Genomic DNA, 14274 nt, shown 5'->3' on the forward strand with positions numbered 1-14274 from the left:
AATGGTTTGGAGTCTAACTGCCCTGACGTGGGATTCCAGCTTTGTTCCTCATGAGCTGTGTGACCTGATCACCTGGTCTTTCTGAAAAGGAGGTTGGTGACATGTGGACTCCCTGGAGGAGGAGGTTCTGTGTGCTTCTGGCTCCTAAGCAGGGGTCTTCAATGGGCAGCAGAGTCCAGTCCTCCCTTAGCTCAAACAGAAGGGATTTGGGGCCAGGTGTCTGCTGATGGGGGCAGAAGCAGCCCACATGTTGTGAGCTGGCTCAGCCTCCCATAAGGAAGGAAGTCATGCCGCTAGAGGGATGAACACTATCCAAAGGGCCCTCAGCTTCTTAGGCAGCTGGAGGCCTGAGGTTTGCAGGAGGTTTGAGTGGGGCCAGGTGGAGAAGGAAGGATGCTGGCAAGCGCTGCTTGGAAAAGTCTTAAATTCCACAAGGTCAAGACTGAACATTTGTTTCCCTGACTTTCTCCAGAGCCCAGGTCAGCAGAAGGAAAATATTATTTATTCTGACTTAAAATATGAAGTCACTCTACACCCCTTCCTCTCCTCAGCTCCAACATCATCCGCCCAGTCACCAAAGCCCATCACCTCCACTTCCCAGAGCCTGCCAGCACCAGCCACTTCTCCCTTCTTGTATTACTGCAGCTCCTTCTCGTCTGCCTCCTCAGTACACGGTCTCCATGGAACAGTTTCCATGCACAGGAACCCGACTTATCTTTTTAAGAAACCTCTCCCCTGCTTAGGCAGTTTCCTGATTCCCCTCATTTGTAGAATTCCGACCTGAACAAATAGGCCCTGCATCCTGTCCAGACACTCGATCCCCTTCATTGAGCAATGAGTTCCAGAAACAGAGACAATATCCCCTTCCAGTGGAGTTTTATAATAAAACCAGATGTCTCCCTTCATGTTACAAAAAAGAGCCTCCCCTGAAAGCTTCCTATAGTCAAGGCACCCACATGCAGAGCTGTATGCCTCATCTTAGTTCATCCTCATGACAGCCCTGAACTTCAGGGGCGTCTGCCGCTTCCGTTTACAGATGGACACGCACAGGAAAGTTATATAATGTCACCCAGATCAGTTCACTGCTTGGCGATCGCTTCAGGATCAAACCAGCCAGCCTGACTCCACAGAAGGAAGCCGCATGTTCCCTCCTGCGTCCTGAATGGACCACCTTTGATGGTTGGGCCCTAAGCATGTATTTGAGTGACACATTAACCAGTTTGTCTCCTGAAGCAACCCTGGGAGGAGGGAAGTCAGGGAATATTATCTTCACTTTTCAGAAAGGCAAAGTGAACTCGAATATAATCTCTGAATAGTAACCATGACAATGACAATACGACATTTCGCCAAGCAGCTAACACACGCTGTACAGCATGCTGGTCTTGCCAGGAGAACAATATCCATGGACGGTATGTGTAGCGGTATGGACGGTCACACGGGCACTTAGCCAGGAGAAGAGTCTGGCCAGATTCCAGGGGGCGCTGTGCAGGGGCAGAAGATGCGGGCAGAGAGGACTCGGAGACCACAGTTCTTACTCCCAGAGGTGACCTGTGGGGATGAGGAGGGGATGAAATAACAAGGGCTGCCTGGCCACGGTGCCAGCACCAAGTGCCATGCAGACAAGCCCAGCGCCTCCCAGACGGCCCTCACTGTCAGGCACAGTTCTCACATTTGGCTCGGGCTGTTGGTCCTCCTGCTTATCATCAGTGCTGTAAACCTGGAGAGTCACCACCTGCATACTGGGCTGTGGGGACCAACATCTTTCCTCTTCCCTGGGGGACTCCTACACTGAGTGACTCCTTTAATGCTTGGTCTCAGGACCCTCTTATGGGCTCCCTTGGTAGCTCAGCCAGTAAAGAATCCACTTGCAATGTGAGAGACCCTGGCTCGATTCCTGGGTTGGGAAGTTCCCTTGGAGGAGCGATAGGCTATCTATTCCAGTATTCTTGGGCTTCCCTGGTGGCTCAGAGAGTAAAGAATCCACCTGCAATGTGAGAGACCCTGGCTCGATTCCTGGGTTGGGAAGTTCCCTTGGAGGAGCGATAGGCTATCTATTCCAGTATTCTTGGGCTTCCCTGGTGGCTCAAACAGTAAAGAATCCACCTGCAATGTGGGAGACCTGGTTTTGATCCCTGGGTTGGGAAGATCCCCTGGAGAAGGGAATGGCTACCCATTCCAGAATTCCTGCCTGGAGAATTCCATGGACAGAGGAGCCTGGCAGGCTATAGTCCGTGGGGTTGCAAAGAATCAGACATGATTGAGCGACTTTCACTTCACTTCTTTACTCAGAACCCCTTTATACTCTTATGAGTTATTAAGGAACCTCCAAAAGAGACTATTGATATGGGCTATTTTGACTATTTTGAATATTATAAATATGGTAAATATTTCTAATATTTACCATATTAGAAATGAATAGCAAGACATTACAAATATGTATTAATTCACTGAAAATAAACCAACCCCTTACATGTTAACATAAATGCTATCTTTTTATAATAAATAACTGTATTTCCCAAAACAAAAACTATGTGACTAAGAAGATAGGCTCTTTTATATTTATGAACCACTGTTGGGGCTGAGATAATGGAGCTTGGTTTTAATGAGTCACAATTTTTGGAGGAATTCTACTAGAAGCATTTTGGACCCCCTTTCTTCTCAGCATTTAGATTACATTTAGATACAATTTAATGGATTTCTTTGGATGCTCAGTGCCAGCATCTACACTTTCAATTAATGAAGTGTCAACTCTGCAGTTCCTGCAAGGTAACAGAGTTACCTCCCCAAATGTGCTTGGGCCTGTTGTAATTAATAATGTGACCTTCTGCAATGGGAACTGAAAGCTTCAGAGCAGGAAAATTGTTCACCTGAGTTCCACAGAGGATGGCCAGACCTGGGTGTGGGCTGCAGCATCTGTCAGTAGCAAGGGCAAAAAGCAGAGCACCTAAGAGAAACGTGAGAGGGAGAAGGAGAAAGCAAGGAAATCCATAAATCAGGAGTGATGTTTAGGTTTCAGGAAGTTCATGAACATACCCAATGACAAGATAAATGTGGTGGTGGGCTCTGGAATATGCTTTTAGGAAGTCTCTTCTTTTTTTAAAAAAAAACTTTTTATTTTATATTGGAGTATAGCTAATTAACAATGTTGTGATAGTTTTAGGCACACAGCAGAGCAACTCCAAATTCTCCTCCCATCCAGGCTGCCCACATAACATTGAGCAGAGTCCCCTGTGCTATACAGTAGGTCCTGGTTGGTTATCTATTTTAAATATAGCAGTGTGTACATGTCCACCCCCAACTCCCTCACTATCCCTTCCCCCATCTCTTCGGACCATTATTCCGCCAGCCTGGAGTCCTTCCCTAAGCCGCCCGGCCTCCACGCGCTGGGGGATTAAGCCTGCTGCTGAGGCAGGTCTATACCACAGAGCTGCTCTCCACCCACCACTGGCAGGCCAGGGTGCCTCTGGCCTGTGCCCCCTGCCACTGTTCTGCCCCCACGGAGTTCTCTGAACATGCACAGTTTTCCTCACTCATCTTTTTAAAAAATTTTTCTGAAATTATTTTTATTTTTAATTGCAGTAAAATACATACACGTAAAATTTCCATCTTAACTATTTTTAAGTGGCATCAAGTACGTTCATACTGTTATACAACCGTCATGGCCACCATCCATCTTCAAAGCGCATTCCATCTGGCAAATCTGAAACTCTGTACCTTTTAGGCACTAACTCCCTTTTTCCCCTCCCCAACAGCCCTTGACTCTCACTCTACTTTCTCTCCCTATGAATCTCCCTGCTCTAGGTTCTTCACATAAGTGGAACCATACAGTATTTGTCCTTTTGTGACTGGCTTATTCCACTCAACGTAATGTCCTCAGGGGTCTTCCACGCTGTGGCACACGTCAGAACTTCCTTTCTTGTTAAGGCTGAATAATATACCGCGGTGTATACACACACACCACACTTTGTTTATCCATTCATCTGTCAGCAGACACTAGGGTTTGCTTCTGCCTTTTGACTATTGTGCAAAATGTTGCTGTTAACCTAGGTGTACAAATATCTCTTTGAGTCTTTGCTTTCAATAAGTGGAATTGCTGGAAAATATGTTAACTCTGTTTTTAATTTTTTAGGAGCCGTTGCAGTGTTTTTCAAAGCACTGCAATATTTTACATTCCCAACAGCAGTGCACAAGGGTTCCAATTTCCCCACATCCTTGCCAACACATACTATTTTCTGTTTTTTTTGTTATGATAGTAAGTAGCCATCCTAATGGGCTTTCACACATGACTGAGTCTTCCATAACAGGACATGATACAGGGCTTGGCTGAAAGGACGATCACAATGAGTGGCTTTTAAATGGAATGCCCTTTGGTTTCAACAACACGTTGAACCAAATCTCTCTCACCAAAGCCATCTTTGTCACTGCGCAGTGGTGGCATTTATCAGCAATGAGAGACCTTTATGCCAGAAGACAATACCTCCCAACACATCCTGTTCATACATGGGAAGATTTGACATTGTAAAAGTGTATGTCTTTCCCAAGACAGTCTGTAAAATCGTGTTAGAATGTGATATCACAATATAAAATCCATCTAAAAAATAAGCTTAGGAGAACAGACATAAAAATCCTGAAAAGGAAGAGTGGAGGGCACAGGGAGATTCAGTTTTGCAGTTACTGAAACACAAGAACACGGCATGCACAGGAATCGGAGGGTCACTGCCGGCCGGGTGTGATGCAGAGACGTCCGTTCAGCTCTCTCCCTTGCTGTGGCTGAGACTTCCTATTCCGTTTGCAAACCACAGCACTGCTATCTGCGCTGCCCTGGGGGCAGCCTCCTTCTTTCAGGTTATTCACCAATTTCTGCTCCCAGCTCTGGTTCTAGCTCTGAGTCTAGTACTCTTTCTTTAGGAAGGAGGGTTCCTTGGAGATTTCCCCTATTTCCTGCAAGCACAGCAATCACCAAAGTAAGTTTCCTTCAGGATCTAGGTGTTCTGGAGCAAATTGGGCGGTGGGGCGGGGGGAGGGGGGGATCAGCAAAGAAGTATATCATTGTGCTAAAAATAGATTCTCTTGAGGAATTCAGATAATACTTTGAATGTTGTAACTATCTTGCTCCAGTGGAACCAAAGTAGGCAGACCTAATGGCTAGGCAGTGGCAGTGTCCTGACCAGACTTCAAGCCCCTAAGTGACCAGGGATTCCCACTTCCAGATACTAATATGTTGCATTGCCTTTGTCCAGTGGTTTGTGATTTGATGACAGGTGTTTTGAGAGCTGGGAATAAGGAATAACTTTCCTCATTGGCTCCTCTCTCTACCTTTTCATTTCTGCAACCAGCTCTTCTTTTATAAGAAAGGTACCTTCTAGGCATCCAGATAGGACAGAATTCCCGCGTTGTGCTTACTGAAAGATAACTTTTTTCTTTCCCCCACCTCCAGCTTTAGTGAGATGTAATTTACATATAACACTGTAAGTTTGAGGTGTACAAAGTGTTATGAAATCTAAGTATTTCTAATGCTGGACAATGGGGAGCAGGAACAACCAGACAGACTCCTGCTTCCCTCTGTCAACAGTGAGACACTTGGGCATATGGGAAAAAACCCCAAGACCTGTTCCTCCCACAGAACCAGTGATCAGGACACCAGGATTCTGGTCCAGCTTATTTTGCAAATATCACTTTTGAACATCTGAGGAATCTACTGCCCAACCTGGCTCTTAAAGCACCTGGATCTTAGAGATGACTTCATCACAGTGATTAGAGAGATACTGTAAAGATTAAATGGCTGCTTCAGAAATGTTATTCAAATGGAAAACAGTAGTAGCAGCAGCATCAAAGATACTTAAGATACCCAGAGCTTGGTGTTAGCACAGTGGAACAGCTGTATAATCTGGCTACTGGAGAGCCTGGATTCGTAAATAAACCTAAATGACTCTGTGAGGAAGTATATGACAACACATACTTCTCTGAAAGTGTGACCCACAAAAAACGTGCTTCAAAATATGGCGTAAATGTTTTGTGTTTAAATCAGTCTTGAAAATTCTCTCTCTGAAGTCTACTTTCTTGGGCATTTACAATGGATATTAGTTTATTAAACATTATGGTAGATCCCGCACAGGGTAAGCCATGTAAGCCACAACTTCCCTCATTCATTGACCACAGAGCTTACTTTCAGCATCACCGACTGGTGTCAATAGGAGTACGTTTTGGGAAAGCTGACCTGGACCTTTACACTTTGGAAGGACCGTCAGAATACTAAGAGCTCAGTGGAGATATGAACAAACGGGGAGTGTCCACACAAGGGATGAGAAGAGCTGGAGCAGAGCAGAGTAGTCTGGCAGATAAGCTTAGAGAAGAAGATGCCATTTGGAAAGGCTTGAGCAGCTGGCTGAAGGACCTGACTTTCACGAGGAAGCTGGGGGTCCTGTTCCTCAACAGGCCTCCTCCTGATAGACCCATGAGAAGCTCACAGGCTGCCCCATGGCCCAGAGTCCTGCAGCTATTCCTCAGTCCCAGGCAGGAGAAGACTATCGAGCTGGGTCTGTGCTGTTTCCAGCTCTTGCTCAGACCAGCAGTTCTCAAATATCAGCCTGCGTTACAGCAACACGCAGAGCTTGCTGAAGCAAATGTTGCTGGGCTCTACTCGGTGTTTCTGATTCAGTAGCCTCAGAGGGGCCTAAGAATTTGCATTTCTAACAAGTGTAAAGTGATGCCAATCTGCTGATCGGAAGCCCACCCTCCAGGGAGTCCTTCAGGAAGACTTTTATCCCTGACTCTCAGCCTACCAACGGTTTCTGCCCTGGTAGCTTACAGAGGACACTGATGATTGGGGGCATTTTAAACAGAGCTTGAGAGACATGTGACTGCACTCATCAATGGCTAACTCATCATGTTCTCCACAGAAACAGGAAGTGGCTTGGTACTTGGGCCAGGTCAAGGCTTGCAAACTCAAACCCTAGAGGTGTCCGGGTGGCCAGTGAAGACGAGTGAAGCCAGCTGGAGAGCCTAAGCTGCGACTCAGCTCATGTCAGCTAGTATCATGCTAGAGGGTAGGGCCCATGGTGCCAAGTAGGTATCATGGTCACCTTTCCATGGTTGAAGAAATAGGCTCAGTGAGGAGAGACAGTGGGTTCAAGGTGACTCAGCTAGGAGTGAAAGAGCCCAGGGTCCAATTTAGGGGGGTCTGATTCCAAAAACTTTGCTCTTTCCCCTACACAACGTTGTCTCTCAGTGCCTTTCCCCTCCAGGTCACAGCACAGACATTTAGGAAGGGTCTGTGGACTGGGGAGGAGTGAGGAGGTGTGCAGAGCCCTCCTGGAGATCTGGAGATTTTCTATTTGCTATTTTTTCCTGTTGCTATTCTGAGGCAGAGTCACAGGCACAGAGTAGACTCCGATGAAGGATGCCTGGGTTTGCTAAATGCTCTTGGCTATGCTCCACCAGGTTTAATCCTCCTGCTCCCCTAGTACCAGTTTTCCACCCCGGCTCCTTGCCTCGGAGTTCATCAAGCCTTAATTGGAAACAGAAATGCAGTTCCCTTCCTGAGTCACAGGATGACAACAAACCAAGATAAATTAGAGTGAGCTTGCATGATCTTGAGCTGCTTCTGCTAATGAAGCAAATGCAATTTAAAGAGATGGTCCCTGTCATGGTCTGCAGCACACAGGACGAGGGGGCCGGCTTTTATATTTGTGGCAGCATCAAGCTCCCCAGCTTCCTCATCAATCCTTTTAAACATGTGACTAGTAATAATAGCTGTCACACCAAATATCTCCCATATAACATCACAGAGAATATAAGGAAGCATTAGTGAGTGCAGCCTCACAAATTCAACCCACTTTTAATGTAGGTTGCCAAATAAAGTTTGACAGAAAGATCAAACTTGATCATAATCCCAGACTCATTTTAGACCATGCTTTGCCCCAGTACTCATCATACTTTTGACATATCAAGGGCTATGGGATGAGGTGAATTTCATTTCTCTTCCATGCATTGCTACCAAATTGGGCAGAGGTGAGGGATGAGGAAGAGTAGGGAAAGACATAGATGGAGAATTAATAGAATTATTAGAATTAACAAGTGAATTTTTAGAATTAGTAAATGAATTCTAAAAGTCCTTGAGCTACAAGGGCAGTGCATAAATACCTACTGTATTTCTTTATAGAAACATTATAGAAAATAAAGTTTAAATTTTACTTTACAAGTACAATTGCATAAAGTGTATCAAAGATTTAGGAATAAATATAATGAAATATGTTCAAGACCTCCACAGTGAAAACTAAAATTCAGCATAGGAGACTTTAAAGGATACCTTTAAAAAAAAATAGAGGGACTATGCCATGTTCATGAAATAGAGCACTCAATATTGTGAAAATGTCAGTTCTCCCCCAAACTGATGTTTAGATTCAATACAAAGTCAAATCTCAGAAAGCTGTTCCTTGGGGAGAAACTGACAAGTGGATCTTAAGGAAATGGAAAAGTGTAAGACTAGCCAAGCAGTACTGAAGAACAAAGTTGGAGGATATTGAGACAACTTACAACTGCATGAATGAATGCAAGTTTGGGTAAATAGATCAATGGAATGGAGTGGAGAATCTGGCAAGAGATCCACATATGGGCTTTATCAGACTGTCACAAAGGTAACAGTTCGGGGAGCAGGGTCTCTCCAATAAATGATGTAAGATCCCCTGTCTTACACTATTCACAAAACCCAATTCCAGATAGATTACTGATTTAAATGTGATTATGAAGCCATTAAAGCTTCTCGCAGATAGCATAGGAAAACATATGTTCATGACTTTCAAGTACGCAAAGATTTCTTCAAAGGGTAACAGGAAGCATGAGGACTTAAGGGAAAAACTGATAAACTGGCATTCATAAAAGCTAAGAACTTTTAGAGAAAGACCCTTCTCTAATCTTCCCTCCTTATTAAACGAGGAAAAAAAAATTTTTTTTAAACTTTTAGTCATCAAAACCCCATTAAGGAAGTGAAAAAGTCCCCATAGAGCTGGAGAAAATGTTTGCAGCCCATATATTGATAATATAAAAAACTTCCACAAATCAGTGAAAAGGGCAACTCAACAGAAAGATGGGCACTTTTCATATGTAAAATATATGAAATATGCAGGGAAATGCAAATTAATCATCAGGGAAATGCTAAGTAAAACCGTAAGAAGGATCCAAATGTTGACCCAGTAATTCCACTATTAGGTATATATACCTAATAGAAGTGCTCTCTTCTCCCTAGCGTCTCCCCCACATTTTCCAGCTTCTTTTCCTGATTCCTCTGGCCCAAAAGACAGACCTGACTGTGACTTGGGCTGCCTTCTGAGCAAAGCAGTGAGAAAAAAGAGAGAGGGGGAAAAAAATAACTGCATCGTCCCACCCCCAGATCCTCTGTCTAAGGAGACAGATATTCCCTCGGGGCAGGAACTGGGAAAGAGCAAAAACAGGACTTCCCCTTGCAGCGGTAGGGCCTGTGGAAACCACCAAATGCACAGACAGCGATGAGACGATATACAGGTATGGCACAGGCCAGGACAAAAATAACATCTATAATTGAAACAAATTTCTTTGCTGCTTCCTGACAAAAAAAAGTGGGAGGTAATGATGAGTGCACTGGATTGAAACTCTGGACTCTCTGATTCTAGTGTTGGCTCCTGGCAACACACGGGAAGTTGAAAACAAGTGGGCTGCCATCTATGGGGTCGCACAGAGTCGGACACAACTGAAGTGACTTAGCAGCAGCAGCAGCCAGGGGTTTAAAGGAGACCAAACCAGTCGATCTTAAGGAAAATCAACCCTGAATAATCATTGGAAGGACTGATGCTGAAGCGGAAGCTCCATTATTTTGGTCACCTTATGTGAACAGCCGACTCACTGGAAAAGTCACTGATGCTGGGAAAGATGAGGACAGAAAGAGAAGAGGGCATCAGAAGATGAGATGGCTGGGTGGCATCACTGACGCAATGGACATGAACTTGGGCAAATCTCGGAAGATGGTGAGGGACAGGGAGGCCTGGTGTGCTGCAGTTCATGGGGTTGCAGAGTCGGACACACCTGGGTGACTGAACAATAACAACCAAGGATCTAAGAATCAGGGGAACAGGCCAGACATCTGCTCTTTCTTCTATTCATTCATTCAACACATGCCTATTGGGTGACCCATATGTGCCTGGAACTAAGCTATTGACTGAAGCGCACACTTACTCAGTATTCTAATTCCTTAAATTCACACACTCTGCTCCCAGCCTGGGAGCAATGGTTGACCATGTCACCCTTGCCTGAGTGTCCTAAGACCAAGGAATTGGCACTGGGACTGAAACCAAACCTGACACTTGGCAGCAAGGGAAAGAGCCACATTTGGGACAGCCGTCTTCAGGGGGAGCTGGCCACTTAGCTGAGTGACCCCAGGTAAGGCACTTCCCCTCTCTGAATCTTTCTTCTTATCTACAAAGTGGTGTATACAGTGAATTCCTCAGAGGGTTACTTGGAGATTAAGTCTCTAAAGTACAAGCCTTGCAGAATTGAATCTTTACTCAACAGAAGTGACGCTTTCCTGTTTCGTCCCTCCCTCTCCTCCCTCAGTCTCTCGTCCCCTCTGGCCAGCTCCCTGTCTCTGGAGGACATGCCCTTCTCCCCAAGGGGGCTCTCCTCTGTCTCCAGGAAACAGCAAAAAGCAGGCAGCTCACTCTCTGCACCATCAGCCCTGTCTGGTGAGGACTTTATGAAACTTAACAATGAAGAAATGTCATAAACGTGTGCCTCAAAGGGCTCTAAGGCGGCACTCCTCCAACTTTAAAGTCTGCTCAGCCGGCTGTGGAACTTGTAAAATCCGGGTGTGACTCTGCTGCTGCAGCGTGGGGCCTGGGGTCTGCATTTTCACCAGGTGGCGCTGACTCCGCTGGTTACGGATCACACTCCAGATGGTCCCTCTAAGACGAGGCACACGGACCCAGACTTCCATACCCAACGCTGCCCGTGTCCCCTTCGCACTCTAGCGTCTCCTGCTCACCCTTTCAGAAGGAAAGCTCTCAGGATGGTCCCTTCTCTTCCCAGGCCACCCTTGGCACAGGTCACCACTGGTTCTTCTCTTCTTGGGTTGTGGGCACCAGGGAGGGAGAGGACCCATCACCCCAACAAGCATCCCTCCAGTAGCCTTTGCAAGACCTCCGCCGGGGACCACTGGCAGCTGAGCCCTGAGCCCGGCCTCGGCAAGCTATCCCGTCCACCTCCACCCTGGACGCAGACCAGAGGAGCTCGGCCTCTGTGAAAAGTGCAGAGTTCCCTTACCTCCCTGATTGTTCAGCTTTCCAAGCTCTGTCACATGGTGACTATGCGATGTGACACGGTTATCCCACTTTTCTGAACCTGAAGATCCTTATTTGTAAAAACGCACAAAACTACACACACGGGTTCATAGGAGCACTTTCACAATATCTAATAGGTCACCTAAGTGTCCACTGATAGATGAATGGATAAGCAAAATGTGATATGTATATGCATGTAAAGCTGGCCCTTGAACAACATGGGTTTGAACTGCACAGGGTCACTCCTCCACAGGTTTTTATCAGCGATGGGTATGACAGTACTACATGATCTGTGCTGGGTTGAATCCACAGATACGGCCCTGTGGAAATGGAGGAACCTTGGTTAAGATCAACTATAAGTTACAGGCATGTTTTCTTACCTTCTTTTCACTCCTACTGACAGCCTCATGCTTAGAACTTCTTTATAGATCTAGGGAAAAAAACCATACAAAACAGTCAGGTTCCATGAAAGGGCTTGTATATCTTCTTTCAAATTCTGAGTTGGATATGAAATCCCCAGTGTACACAAGCCACACTCTTAAATGGGAAATGAACCACTGAACATTAGACCTAAGGACAAAAACTCTAAAGCAACTTTAATCAGTCACCAAGGACTAAAATTGTCACCACTCAGCAGCCATTTATACACCCATTCATCTTGCCTGGATGACTAGTGAGTTGACCCATGAGTAGCTTAGGGGCTGCTGCTGCTGCTAAGTCGATTCAGTCGTGTCCGACTCTGTGCGACCCCAGAGATGGCAGCCCACCCGGCTCCCCCATCCCTGGGATTCTCCAGGCAAGAACACTGGAGTGGGTTGCCATTTCCTTCTCCAATGCATGAAAGGAAAAGTGAAAGTGAAGTCGCTCAGTCATGTCCAACTCCTAGCGACCCCATGGACTGCAGCCTACCAGGCTTCTCCGTCCATGGGATTTGCCAGGCAAGAGTACTGAAGTGGGGTGCCATTGCCTTCTCCAGCTTAGGGGCTGAATGGCAGCCAAATACCCAAATGATGTACTTGAGAGAGGCTCCAAAATTACCAACCAACTCTAATGCACAGAAGCAGGTAAACCTCCTCTTGGCTGACTTTGGCTGGAGTGACATGCTAAGACCTAAAGAGTGTGTGCTTTGAAATCAGGTTCACTTGGACTTAAATGGAATTTTTCTACTCGCCTATCTGTGTCAAAATGGACAAGTTGCTTAACCTTGCTGGGTTGAGTTTCTTTAAGGGTAAACTAGAGATAATCTTTGCATCTATATTTGTGTATAAAGTGTATAGCAGATTTCCAAAGGTAGGGAACATGCTGAATAAACCAACGATGAATCTCAAGATCTACAGGGTAGGTCATCAAACTGGGGACCCAGGACAATCCATGTAGTTCTAGTAGCAGTCAGGAGAACCTGGTGGGTACTCGAGACCTGGGAGCTACTGCAGATGCCATGTGGGATGAAGTGAAAATGATTCACAAGTAGGGGAAAGATGGATGGAGAGGAATCAAATCTTTTCTGAAACTTGGCTTCCTTGGGCAATTCTCCTCGATAGGCTGGGGCACAGCATCCTCCAAGGCCTTGAACCTCCTCCTTGCAATGACCTTTCTGTACTGCTTCACTGCCACGGTTACATTTTAAACAGCCACATTGATTTTTTTTTCCTTCCTTTTACCAGCAAAATCCTCCAGGCTCTGTTGACAGAGCAAAGCACATGCTCCGTTTCTTTCGAGCTCTCTTCAAGGGCAGGCCACTGTGTCCACTCTTTATGCCTGGGTATGTGGAGAAAGCAAGCCGGGGATGCTGTAGGATCTCTGTAGATCACCAGTCCATACCTGGGCAGTGTGGGCAAATCAGGATGGTGCCACACAGGGACAGCTAGAGATGACTTGGAGTCAAGACTTGGGAAAGTGTAGGCTCTTTTTTTATATATTTCTTCATGGTAAAGAAGGGGTTGATGAGATTCCAGAGTTTGGGCTCACTTGTCTTTTCCCTTCAGACAGCCATTGGGTTTCCGCATTCACTGCTGCCAGCTCTTGCTGACACAAGGCTCAGGATGCTACATGCCAACTCCTCACCTAGCTCAGAGCTTGGGACTCAGCCACAGCCCAGACGTGTGGAAGGTGGCAGCATGGCCATGTTGAGAGGACTGATCCTGGTGGTCTGGCTGGATCCTCCCTCTGCCTGTTTGCTAGAAACACCTGCCCATTGGATAACGCCCACTGGGAGTGATGGAGAGAAGAGTTCTCCAGTGCCTTCATAGCCACAGAGTTTCCCAGAGAAACAGAACTCCGTATCTATAAAGAGGTTTACTATGAGGAACTGGCTCATATCATTATAAACAATGATGAATTTCAAGATTTACGGGGTAGGTTGTCATACTGGAGACCCAGGACAGCCAATGTAGTTCTGGTAGCAGTCGGGAGGTCTGAGAAACACGAGAACCATCCAAAGACTGGTGGGCTTGAAGCCCAAGGAGTTTCCATTGTGTCCAAAAGCAGAAAAGGCTGACATCCCAGCTTGAAGGCAGTCAAGAAGGAGAAGTTCTCTCTTACTCATGAAACGGACAACTTTTTTTCCATTCGTGTTTCAGCTGATTGGTTGAGGTCCACCCACATTAGAGAGGGCAATCTGCTTTATTCAGTCTACTGATTCAAATGTTAATCTCATCCAAAGACATCTTCACAGAAACACCCAGAATAATGTTTGACCAAATATCTGGGCACCCTGTAGCCTAGTCAAGTTGACACATAAAATTAACCATCACATTAAACAATTCATGTCTGTCATGACTGTGACACCATGAAACACTGTCAATCTACACCCAACCAGTCTGGCTACAAAAATATCAACCCATTTCCTTTCATATCCAAGGAAATAAGACTGAAGCCAGGGGGAAGAAGCAGCTTCCACTTGAACCCTATCTCATGAAAGTTTAGGATTTACCATTTTCTTGGCACACTACAGAGCATGGCATGCTGA

The 14274-nt window shown here is 45.9% G+C and overlaps 1 protein-coding gene across 1 annotated transcript in view; it reads right to left on the reverse strand.

The window, feature by feature from the left end:
• Window positions 1-755: 755 nt before the first annotated feature.
• LOC147348074 (uncharacterized) overlaps window positions 756-14274 on the reverse strand; it is a 238979-nt gene continuing 225460 nt past the window's right edge. Inside the window, exons 3-4 of the mRNA XM_086366030.1 lie at window positions 11687-11736; window positions 756-1548 (exon numbers count right to left, since the gene is read on the reverse strand). Of these exons, the coding sequence (XP_086222156.1) occupies window positions 1254-1548; window positions 11687-11736 (345 nt within the window). The 3' untranslated portion in view covers window positions 756-1253. The remainder of the gene's footprint in view (window positions 1549-11686; window positions 11737-14274) is intronic.

Source organism: Bos grunniens, chromosome 22, assembly GCF_055505025.1.
Source record: "Bos grunniens cultivar Pamir isolate PY7600 chromosome 22, Bosgru_T2T1.0, whole genome shotgun sequence".
Taxonomy (NCBI): Eukaryota; Metazoa; Chordata; class Mammalia; order Artiodactyla; family Bovidae; genus Bos; species Bos grunniens.